Source organism: Mesoplodon mirus, assembly GCF_964341445.2.
Source record: "Mesoplodon mirus genome assembly, chromosome: 3".
NCBI classification, from domain to species: domain Eukaryota; kingdom Metazoa; phylum Chordata; class Mammalia; order Artiodactyla; family Ziphiidae; genus Mesoplodon; species Mesoplodon mirus.
The window spans coordinates 154,906,679-154,919,246 of NC_138978.1; the positions used below are offsets into that span (position 1 = coordinate 154,906,679).

The 12,568-nt window shown below is 46.0% G+C and overlaps 1 protein-coding gene across 1 annotated transcript in view; it reads left to right on the top strand.

Moving 5' to 3' along the window:
• The first annotated feature begins 2,296 nt into the window (after positions 1-2,296).
• SMYD2 (SET and MYND domain containing 2) overlaps positions 2,297-12,568 on the top strand; it is a 49,253-nt gene continuing 38,981 nt past the window's right edge. The window contains exon 1 of the mRNA XM_082615028.1: positions 2,297-2,610. Within this exon, the coding sequence (XP_082471154.1) occupies positions 2,438-2,610 (173 nt within the window). The 5' untranslated portion in view covers positions 2,297-2,437. The remainder of the gene's footprint in view (positions 2,611-12,568) is intronic.

Sequence of the window (12,568 nt, forward strand, 5' to 3'; positions counted from 1 at the left end):
TCTGCCACTGGGTTATTAGGCAAGTTATTTAACTTCACAGGGTCTCACTTTCCTCATTAGTAAGAAAGTGCCTCTTACATTCCCCAAACTCTAGGATATTTATGGTTCCTGTTTTAAGCCTCCAAGATTTACTAGGCTAGAAAGCCAGCACTGTTATCTGCCTGCCGTGGAGAAGCCATATGCCAAGCTAGAAATTAGAATTACCCTCGACACCTTTGCCTTTTGCCCTCATGCCACCGCCTTGATTCCAGCTTTCCTCTACTCTCATTTAAAATACTGCAACTGCTCTCTTTACTGGTGGTCCTGTGTTTGGTCCTCTCCTCTTCCAGTCTATCTGCAAAGCTGCCAGCAGAACTGTCTGTAACACTGGACTGATCGTGGCGCCCCTCTGCTAAAACACTTTCAGTGACTTCCACACCACCTGGGACAAAACTCACCTCCTGAGAAGATGCCCTTCCACTGCTCCTGCTTCACCTCCTGCCCTCTCCTTGAGAACTCATGCTCCACTCAGAACTCCTCAGGGGGCTGCAACTAGACACCTGTTTCCCATGCAATTCTCTCAGCCCAGAAAACTCTCCTCCTCTCCTGCACTTACAAAGTCCCATCTATCTTTTAGACTCAGCTCAAACGTTACTGGAATGTGGCCCCCGCCTTGACCAAACCCTCATTCTCCAGGCAGTTTGTCACTCCCTGCCTGTATTCCCACAGAACACTTTGTACAATCCACCATAATAACACTTAGAGAGCTGTCTTTGTTTGCAGAGGGACATTTGGTTTAAGTGCATGGGCCTCAAATTCAGACTGACTGGAGGTTGAAACCAAATTCTGCAACCTAGTTGTGTGGCCTTGGAAATTATTCTGAGTTTTAGTGTCCTAGTTTTGGGAATGGGAGATATATAACACCTAACTTACTGGGCAGTGGGAATTACAGATTAAATGAGATAATGTGTTTAAGGCACTTAGCACAATGCCTGGCCCATAATGTTCATTAACTAAGGGTAATTGTTGTTGGATTGTGAACATGTCAAAAGCAAAGAACCAGGCCTACATTTTGCCCATCTTTGTACCCCAGTGACTGGCTATAGTGGATGCTCACTGAATGCTTCTTGAAGTGCCTAAATGGGAAAGTATCCATTATTTTTTTTTTTCAGGTAGGCCAAAGGCTTATTCATTTTAGGAATTTTATTGACATGTCAAAAATTCTCCTAACCTTATGACATACTCCAAATCACATTTATCTTTCCCTTTGCTAAACCAGTCCTTAACTTACACATGCAACATAATGCGATCAAACTTGAGTTTTAAGTATTAGTGTTTTTTGCTAAATTGTCTCTTCATACATTGAGTCCTTACTGCATGCACATCTATTTCAGCCTTTACACATTTCTCAGTGAAACAGATTATGTCCTTCTTTCTCATATCGCATGCAAGTGTATAGGACTTACGTGCTCAGCCCTGTTCTATGAGCTTTGCGTGTCTTAAATCCTCTATTGAGACTTATAACCTGATTGACTTTTCTAAAATGACAGTGCGTGGTCAAACCGATTAGAACCACCGCAGATTCTAGCCGTGTACTCTGGCCACAGCATGGCATCGCCCCCAACAAGTCTAAGTCCCTTGACTGCAAGGTTATCTCCTTCCTTCTCCGCATCGCTGCCTGGATGCAGAGACTGAGTGAGCAAGCCTGACCAGTGCATTTCCTTTTCCGTCTACGTAAGAAACTTCCACCAGAGGGGCAGAGGCAGAGTAGGTTCACAATGAATACTTAAGAGACTCTCTGGAAGGTTTGAAGTTTCACAGGGTTTAAACATCTTTAACCTTGGGGAAGCACCCTTTTAACCCTCCGCACATCAAACTTTGCTACTGCGGTTTCTCTTCGGTGTCCCCCGAGGACTCCTTCTAGGGTCCTTGACAAGGACAGTGGAACTGAACTTAAGGTTGAGAAGCATCTTGGGCCCCCCGCCCTTCAATTAACCAAGCGCGGGTCACACTACGGGCTTCTCCCGGAGGCATTGGATACCTGACCCCGAGCGACCCCATCCCGCCCACCGGAAAGCCGGCAGCGTCCAGCGCTCTCCGTGGAGACGCCGCGGAGGCGCAGACGCCTCCCGCCCTCCTTCTAGGAGCCGCCTGGGATGCAGATACTGGCAGCTGCCACACCGGAAGCGGCCCCGGGCGCGTGCGGGGCGGCAGCCGAGGGTCCCGCACGCGGGGCGGGGCCGCCGGGCAGGTCCCCCGCCTCCCGGGGGCGCGCGAGGACCGGGCGGGGCCGCCGTCCCTTCCGGGGAGCGGTGGCTGCCGCCGCGTCCGCCGGGCAGCTTTCCACCCCAGTCCCCCCGCGGCTCTGGGTGACGCTTCTCCAATAACAGCTCGCGGGGAGCCGTAGCTGGGGGCTCCACCGGCGCCGGGGACCCTCCGCGCCAGCCCGGCCGCCGGCATGAGGGCCGAGGGCGACGGCGGTCTGGAGCGCTTCTGCAGCCCCGGCAAGGGCCGGGGGCTGCGGGCCCTGCAGCCCTTCCAGGTGGGGGACTTGCTCTTCTCCTGCCCGGCCTACGCCTACGTGCTCACGGTCAACGAGCGGGGAAACCACTGCGAGTTTTGCTTCGCCAGGTAGGGCGGTGCGGGCCGGCGGCGGCAGCGGGCGGGAGCCTGGGGCGCCGCACGAACGGGCGGGCGGACCGCGGCGGGAGGAAGTGCGTGCGGCCCGCGGGGTCCTAGCGCCGGCGGCTCGCGGGGGAGGGGGCGGGCTGCGCCCTTGAACCCCGGACCGGCTGTGCCACGTGCGTTAGGAAAGACCAGCCAAGTTCTCGCCTCGCGTCCTGTTTTCCGACTCGCTCCCGCGGGATGTGCAAACTGGCGAGGTGCAGGGTCCTGCCCTCACACGTGGGCTTGGAGCCAGGCTTGCTCCCAGCGCTGGCACGCACTGCCCACTGGGTGCGTTGCCAGAGGGGCCCCAGCTTCGCGCAGCCACAGCCTGTCACCTTTAACTTGTGCTTCCTGCTATGTGTTCTGTGCCCCACAGTCTCTTCTGCCGCAGACTTGCCGTGTTTCCTCCAAGGAACTTAATGACACTTAATATTTCATGTAAAGTACATGGCCCCTCTTCTTTCCTGTCACCCTCTGCACTTGGTATTTGAAGAGAAGCCAGAGGAGTACTGACCACACACCCGTGGTTCAGAGGGGCTGCACTGGTGGGACGTATCTAGCCCTGGTTTGGGATTGGAAAAACATGGCTGCCGGGGGGATGGGGCAAAACGTATGTCTGGAATTGGTATTTAATTGTAGCATATCATGTATGCGTGTTTATGTGTATATCTTCACATACACCAACACATAATTATATCTTCAAGCCTTATGATAGTTTCAGACCTGAAAGTCACGTTAGAAATCATGAATGCAACACTCCATTTTACAGGGGAGAAAACTAATGCCCAGAGAGGAAGTGTCACTGTGTATGTGTAGTCACACCCATAGTTAAGAAAATGAAGTCTGGTGTCTTTAGTTCTGCCCATTTCCTACCTAGTTAAGTGCTCAATAAAATTACTGAGGCAGGAAGCATGGCATTGGAGTTAAGTTTGTACAGGGCCTTCCAGGACCCTGCTTTACTTTCTTTGAACCTCAGTTTCTTCATCTTTGAAGTGGAGATTCCTGGGCTAGATTAAGCCCACCTGAGCTCCTGTGGGTACTTTTGGAATACAGGTCTCAAGTCCAACACACGCTGAAGTACTCAATCTCCGAGACGTGTTCCAATCATTCCACGGTAAGACAGAGCAAAAGAAGGGACAAAAGCTAAATACTGTAGTAGTCTTGTCCAGACTCCCTGCCAGAGCTGTCTTCCGCTTGGGGGGACCTGGAAAGGAACTAGACACAGAATCATGCCGTGGGCAGCTTAAGGGCTGTATGTGATGTGGCTCTTTGAATTGGTGAGCCAAGAGCTAAAGGGTCATGGCACCACTTTGCGACGTTTGAGTGAAGTGAGCATTGGGTTTTCCCAAAGTTAAAAAGGCTGCTGTGTCTGGTCCCTTGATCTTCTGAGCCTTGCTGTGGCTCAGAGTCTGAAGCAGTGTGGGTGTCTGGAGTGGCAGGAGCAAAGCAAGGTCACCCAGCACAGAAGGGGCCTCCCTCCATCAGGGATCCTGGTGATTCCTGGGGTCCAGCGTGGGAGAGAAGACTGCGGTACCAGGCACATAGTAGGTGCTCAGATGGTAGTTGCCTGACCACTCCTCCAGTGAATTAAAGATCAAATCCAGCTGGGTTCTCACTGGAGAAGCCAAGCTGAGAGATTCTTCTCTTTTGCTGTGAGCCTCCAAACCCTACACACACCCCCGACCTTAGAACAGGAAGGTACAGTCAGGTGCAACTTGGCAAATCACCCTGCCATATGGGACAGTGTTCACCTTTGTTTTCCCTTTTTCTGAATGACATTCATCAGTGTCACTGTTGCCTTAGATCCCTCACCAGGGCTACCCCCTCCCTGCATTGGGGTGGGACTGCTGCACCTCCCCCCGCTTTTCTCTGGCTTAGGTGAACTTCTGTCAACAACCACAGCTCCTTTCCTCTCTTTCCCCAAGGACTCATTTGAAATCAACTAAAATAACACACAAGAAATGATGACATCATGATACCTGTGAAATTAGAGATATATTTGTACTCCACTCTGGTTTCCATTAAATGTGATCAGTTTGGAATTAGTGGCTAGGTCATTCTCATAGATTTAGCACCATTTCCTCTGTCAACTGTCTGTATAGACCAAGGACAGATTATTATGTCCAGCTGTACTAGAGGAAAGCATATATGTCCCCACGATTCCCCCAGGGGGTAGGAGCAGAATTCTCAAATACTGAAGCATACAGGGCAAAATCCACGACTTCCCCTCCCCTCCCATAAAAAGAAAACTACACCTTATCGTTTCTTGTGCCAGAAGTTGAAGGTAAATAACGTTGCTTAAGACAAATGAGCCACTACAGATCTTCCCTATCGTATTAATTGTATCAGGGTTTGACTTATTTTGAAGGAAAATAAGTGATTTTTTTCAGGAATAAGTATGTTCTATAAGTTGAAAAATAATGGGAATTCTCTTAAGTCACAGTGGGGTGGGATTCTTACTGTCAGGGCAATGCAGACAAAAGTTTGTATGTGTATCACATTTACTCAGGGTGACACTTGGGAAGATGTGTATCTTGCCTCAGGTGCTAGAAGGCAGCCCCTAAAAATATAAATGTCTTCCAGTTGGGAGCTGTGCTCATCAGACCTCTCAGATGTGTTTTATGTACACATACACACACACACACACACACGTTGGCCTGGCCAACATTTTGTGGCACATTTTTTACATTATATTTCACTTGGTATTTGACATCTTTTAACGCTTGCTAGTATTTGTCTCAGAAAGGAAAAAATCTGTAACCCTGGGTTCCATCTGAATATTCATTGTGTGTGCAGTTCCTCAGGAGGGCGGATGTACCCCTCTTGATCTTTCATTCTCTTGGCTCATGGGTCATTTAAAGGCAGGAATATTGTCTTTTTTGTCTGTGTGTTCAGTGTATCGGGGCAAAGTAGGAAGGCCCACTTCACCTCCTTGGACTAGAGCTGTTGGAACCTGGTTTCAGGAAATTTATATTCTGTCTGGCTCAGAGCAGTTGACTTAAATATTAAAATGTTTGCACGATCAAAATACTGTGATTGAGATGGCCTATTTCAGCAGTTATACTGGTGTAATGTCCCCCCGATTTTTCTTCTGTAGCAGCATTCATCTCTTCCCCACTGTTTTACCAAACTGAAGTCATCTTTAGTTGATCTTAATCAGTGTTAAGAGATGTGAACCCTTGATCCTGTTCTCAAGGTTCTCTGAAAGAGCCCTGGGCCTGAAGCTGCTCTCAGAAGGGGGTGTCATCCCCAGGGCTGCTGTGATTCTGCTTATGCCGAGAACATTCTGTGAGACTTGGAGAGTCTCTGAGGAGAGAAATGGCTTCAGATTGTTCTCAAATTATCTTGTTCTCTGAATGAAAAATTGTTCACACATGCTCCAATAAAGGATTCCCTCCATCTTTTTACATGTATTTTTAAGAAATGGGTAGGAAGATTAAAATACACAGACAACAGATTTCCTCTAAAAAGTTACATGAAAGAATATAAAGTTAAGCCATCTGTATAGTAGGTAATGAGGTATTGGGTTGCCATTTTCAACATTTCAGTATTTCAAGTTTTTCGTTTATTTAGAGACTACAAAGGAGGGACTTTGGGGCCAGATTGACTGGGTTTGAATTCCAGCTTCATCCCTTCCCGATGGTTTGTCTTGAGGCAAATTATTTAACCTCTCTGAACTCTCGGGTTCCTTTATCTGTAAACTGTGCACATTAACACCCACCTACTGAGCTGGCCCTGAGACAGTGAAGTCAAGTGCCTAGCACGGCCCAGACACTTTGGGAGCTGTCAGAACTGGCCCCGTGTCTTGCTTGTACGGACGTGTTTGATAAGCTCTCTTGGCTAAATGTTAAGTAGTGTGATAACATAGTCTTACTTCAGGGACATTTTTTTATGGTGGTGGCATTGGGGTGGGGAAAACTGGGAAGGAGATACTGTACCTTGTTGGCCAGTGGAGTCATCATTCAGATGGCATGTTGACCCAGAGTTAAAAGTGGCAGTTCTCAACCTCGGGTCCCCCAGCATAATAACGGGTGTCTGGAATCAATTTTCAGTATTTTTCGAAACCTGACAGAACTGATATGATTAGCCAACACGGATAAAGCTTTTTGAAAAAAATGAGGCTCGTGTAGCTCCAAAGTGCTTAGATACTTTAATACTCTTTTACCGTGGGATTAAACAAATGTTTGAAAAGAGAAATGGAGGAAACCAGAATTTTCCACCTAGCAAGGATACCATGGCTCCTCTCTGCTCTTTGCTTCCAGCATGATTCTTTCAGCTGTGGCAAGGAGCTGTCCTGCAAGACTTCAGATGTGCTGAGTGCCAGAACACACACATTTTTCATACGCGGGGAGCATAATTTCTGTTATAGCTTATCAGGGCTCAGTGACCAAGCTGCACATCTGGAAGCGATTTGAGATGAAAGAGACAGAACGGCAGCAGGATATCCTGAAGTGAAATTCAAACCCTGGTGAGTTAAAACCACCATCTAACACCTTTCCCTCCCAAAAGCAATTGCACAAAATCCTCTCACAAAAATCTGAAGATCCCATATAAAATGACGTTCCTTTAAGTCGTGTTGCTCTTTGCAGCTCATAAAGCATTTCCAAATACATTCTTATTTTGATCCTCCCAAGGATGGCTTGTGTAGAAAAGACCTTATCCCATTTTATGTAGGAAGTAAGTGAGGGCTGGAAAGGTTGTTTCCTTGAATTTCACATTTTTGGGGTCAGATATTTATTGAGCGCGTCCTAGGGCCAGCCTCTGTGTCCTTCATGGAGGGAACCATGTCTTCCTATTCTGAGTGTTGTTTTCCTTCCCTGCCCCTTTTGACCTGAATCTACCGTGTGGTTCACACCTGGACACCAGGACTTAATTCACTTCTGATTTCTCCTCAAGTGAATGCAATTTTTATCACCTCTTTTCTTTTGCTTCCCCTTCCCCCAAGAGATAATTCAACAGATGAATGCATTGTTTCTAAAAGTTCAACAGAGAAGTTGATTCAGCTGTCTTGTATCTTGTGCTGCTTTGGGTTCAGAGATTTTTTATTCCAATACTTTGGAATTTGCATAAGAGCTACATATATTCTTCTGTATTATCCACTATTACCTGATAAAATGTAAAAAGAAATACAAGGCTTTGGTCCTTTTGTGGGTTTGGGACATTTTTCAATATGCTCGAGTTATTTAAGACGAGTTTACCATCTTAGTCTTTATAGCTATGTATAAAGAGTTTGTTTCTGTGCCCTCTGGTAGGGCAGCATGAGAGTATAAACCCCCCGTCCTTTTTTTTCCTTAAACATACCCAGTCTTCAGAACTCTACTCTGTGCAAGGTTAAATGGGCATGGTTTGGAAACAGAATTCATGGTGCAGCTGTGCTAAGAGGCCCCAGGATGGTATTCCTGTAGGACAAGCATATGGCACACTATCTGTCAGAAGATTCTTTAAAAGATCCTCAGAAATATCTTAAAGTTCTTTGGGAAGATCCAGGACTCAGGGCTGTAGTTTGGCAGCAACTGGTCTTCAGGGGAACTCAGAACGGGTGAGAACCTGGGACAGTGAAGTTGTCTCTTATAGAACTTGAGATAGAAAAATGCAAAGAAAGTTTCTACTTGATTTTGGTGTTTGAAACGTACCTCTTTTGCCTGAGGTTATTATCCCCTTTCTTTTTCTTGTCAATATAAAGAAAATATGAAATAATTACAATTTTAAGCCACTTTATTTCTGCTTCCCAAGGAGGCAATCAGTAATTACCAATATCCCTTATGTAACTGGAGTCATCAGTAATAACTGAGGTCACTCCCACCACACACACACCTTGTTTTCTGAACGTCAGATGTGGAGTAATCACATTTCTCAGTTCAAGGCATGCTTTCATCTGATCTGCGTAAGGACAATTTGACTGAAATGAATTTCTCCTCTGTTATTGATTCTGCATTCCCATTTCCTGTTCTCTCACAGACAGCCCCTCTCTGGGTTTGCCTACTTGTCTTTGCACCTGTGAGTATATATGTCCTGATCACCTCCAGGGAACTAGACAGACATGGAACAGGCCACCCTGATTGTACTTGACCAGATGCAGACTTTGCGCCATCCTTTGGTCAGCCTGGCGGCTAGGTGGTTTCTGGAGCAGTCCTCTTGCCGTGGAGAGGGGCCAGCTCTGGCACTAGAGGTCTCTCTGTCCCCTCTCAAGGGATTCGCAATATCAGCCTCTGTACACCACCATCACTCTCCCACTTACATCCCCAACCCTTGCATCTCTGGATTTCTAGCAAATCTGTGGTAGTTTAGGGGTGCAGCCCTCCAGCGGGGAATTGACTGAAGTAACTGCCTTTTCAGGGGCTGAACCCGTGACCTTGGCCTCATTAGCACTGGCGCTCTAACCAGCCACAAAGCCACACACCTCACTTTGTGTAACTTCTGCTGACTCTGTTCCTACCACCCTCAGAGGCCTCCTTTTCAATTGCAAAGGCGTTCACACCAACACAATAGAACAGAAGGAAACCAGATCTCTTCTAGACTTCTCTGAAGGCCAGAAATATGCAATTTAGCAGGAAAATAATACCGAAACGTCTTGAGGGTTCAGGAAACAACTTATCTTTCTAGTCCGTGCACTTTCTGAGAATCCAGCTGTGTGTCTCAGATTTTTCTTCAATCAAAAATTTAAAAATACTATGGAACTTCCTGTGCCAATTTATTAACATAAAATCTAGGGACAAAGTGGAAGGTTTCAGATGACTGAGTGGAAATATGGCATGTACGTTATTAACATGGATTGGGTTTGCTTTTTAAAGAAGGAGAATCCGTAAGTGCTTATCTTTGGCAAGTTTATAGTCCCTAGAAACCAAAATAAACGCTGGCTGTGATAGCTGAGCCACCGGCGTGTATCAGCAAGTGTACCATGACAAACAAGGCGTCTCAGAGCCCAGGGAATCTGCAGTCACCATGGGGGAGAGGAGAAATAAGGGCGACTCCCTTACCAAGAAGCGAATTTCACACTGAGGCCTGAAGACATAGGCATATCCTGGGGGGAGAGGTGGAAAGAAACTGGCTGACCAACAAGATGCAGTTTTTCATCTGAGTCAAGTAAAATCTCAAGGATTTTATATCCAGGCACTTGAAAGGAGTTACGTTGCCATCTGTGGCAAAATGAAAAGATCTTGGACAGGAGGAGCTTTTTCTCTTCAGTCTGTGAGGACCAGGAAAGGCTCTTCAAGGGATATGGGCCCTGGGCTCACATCTTGCTGATTTTCCTCACCACAGCAATGTTTGTATAAGAAACACCCTTGTGCGATCCGACAAATCTCTTATCTGTCAGTTGCACAAATCTGTAGCAGAGTGATGATTGCTGTTCACAGTGATAGCTTCACATGTTCTTAAAATCTGAACAGTAAGAGACATTTAATTATGAGCAGATGGTAAACTCCCTGAGAGCAGGGATTCTGTTTTTAATGTATTCAGCAAATATTTATATTTATGGAGCCCTCGCTGAGTTCTGAATCCCTAGGAAACAACTGTGCAGAAAAGGAACACCCTCCCTCCACAGAGCTTATATTCCAGTAGGTTTTATTCACCTTTATAAACCCGTTGTCGACTGAAGAAAAGCACAACATGAGAGTTGTGAGTTGTTTTATTTGGGGAAAAATGAGGACTGTAGCCCGGGAGACAGCCTCTCAGAGAGCTCTGAGGAACTGCTCTTAGCAGGTGGGGTGTGACAAGGTCAGTGTATGTGAGATTTTGGTGAAGGGGCGTATTACATGCAGTCAAGCACACATTTTGGCAGAAGGTTCCCGCCAGTCTCAGGAAGGTGGCTGCTAGTCACGATGAGCAGATGTCTCTGTTAATCATTTCAGTGCTTTTCTGGATATGAGAAGGTGTCAGAAATTGGGCTCATAAAATCTTCTGAAAATTTCTAAGTATCTGAAGGCCTGTTCTGCCAGTTCTTTCCAGAGCACAGAGTGCCTCGTTCCTGATCTCCCCCCTGAGCTCCTTTCGGGGGTGTCGAAGGTCAACGACTGCAGTGGCTAGTGACTTCATCCTTGTAGAGGCAGATGGCAATGACAGTTTTTAGTTGACACTGTAGTGCATTGAACTTTGTCATTTTAGCAGATTTTTTGTTAAAGGCAGTAAGGTTTTGGGTTGAGTGTTTTTCTTTTATGGAACACTGATAAAGTATGTCATAAAGAAAACTCTTAACAGAGAAGTTTCACCACACACGCTGGTTCATGACTTATGCAAACTAAGGGAGGGCTTTGATCAGATAATAGTTTGGTCTAATAAAATTGTGGCACCCCTGCATTGTGTTAAAATAGCAGCACTTTGGATAGACATTTTTTAGAAGTTGATGAAATTTAGTCTACTCATACACCTGAATAAATATTTCTAAATACTACTTAAAAAAAAAACCTTCAGGGTTTCTTCACCTTAAAAACTTTCAGGCTCCCAAAGTAGTAGAGATTTAGAAACAGTCCACTTATTTCACTCAATATTTAATTGATTTCGGCACGTGTTCAGGCCTTTCAAGACACCTAGCTGCTAAATATTTTCTAGGCACAGAGGGGGAAAGCAGCCCACTGCCACCTTCTCTTTCTGTGCGTCTTCAGAGAGTGGCCCTGGTAGAATTCCACTGTAGGGTCAGTGCTGCCTGCTGGCACGCTCCCAGGGCTGGGCATCTGGGGTGATGTTTGGGTCCAGCTTGCTCTGCAGTGTTAGTTTCATTCCAGCCGCGCCAAACTGCTTATAGTGGTACATAGACACACACACACACACACACACACTCACGTGTCTTTGCACCCATAGCACCCTGTGCATACTTCCTTCATCACACTCGCTCCTTGACTGCAGGAACCAGGTCTTACTCAACTTTGTAGCCTAGCACTTAGCCTGAGGCCTGGCACCCCATAACCTCAGTAAATATTTATTAAATGAATAGTCTCATTTCTGCAACTTATTTTACTAGCGGTTCTTTGGACAGGCCTCATCACCTATCTATATATGTACATCATGTACCAATATATATACAGCTCTGCTTGTTCTTGGAAATGAATCCTTATAAGTAACCACAGAACCCTTCATTGATCCCTGTTTTCTTCAGGACAAAATCTTGACTGCTCAAGTCCTCCGTATTCAGTGCTCTTCCCACCCTGTCTAGCGTTATCCCTCGCTACTTTTTCATTTAAACCCTAAACAAAATCTGAGTGGTCTTTCCAGTACCCCACAAAGGTGCTGTGTCATTCCTTATTCTTCCCAGTGTCCCCTTGAACCAGGAATGCTCCTCTGTGCATTATTCCCCTACTTACCCTCTGACTTCTTCCCTGGTAGGGCCTTCTCCTCTAAGTCTGTTCATCCTGAACAGAGACCCAGCTCAAATTACATCTCTTTTTTTTTTTTTTCTTTTTCTGGCTGCACCATGAGGCTTGCAGGATCTTAGTTCCCTGACCAGGGATTGAACCTGGGCCACAGCAGTGAAAACGCCAGGTCGTAACCACTGGACCACAGGGAACTCCCCACATTGCATCTCTTTTTATGAAGCTTCCTCTTGAGTACTTCAGCCCACACTCTCTTCATTTTATTTAGTTAGTACTTTATGTTTATTTGACAGTTTACTATTTACTATTTATTTGTATCTGTTCAAACCATATATAATCTTGAGTTATCAAGGTACAGTCCAAATTTGGGTTAATTCACCTAAGTAAATTGACAATTAGATTTTTTATTGTTTGACTGTAGGAAAAAGAAATGAAGAGGATGAGAGTGTCACCTCTTAAAATTCTTCTGTAACCCATTAGGGTGCACTTTCTTGCAAGAGTTAGAGCAGGTCACATGTTTCTTGGGCCAGGAGTTAATACTCATATTTAGCTGCCGACGGCCTGACCATATTCTGGAACTTAGGTTTATCATTAGGTTATAAAGGTATTTTTACATG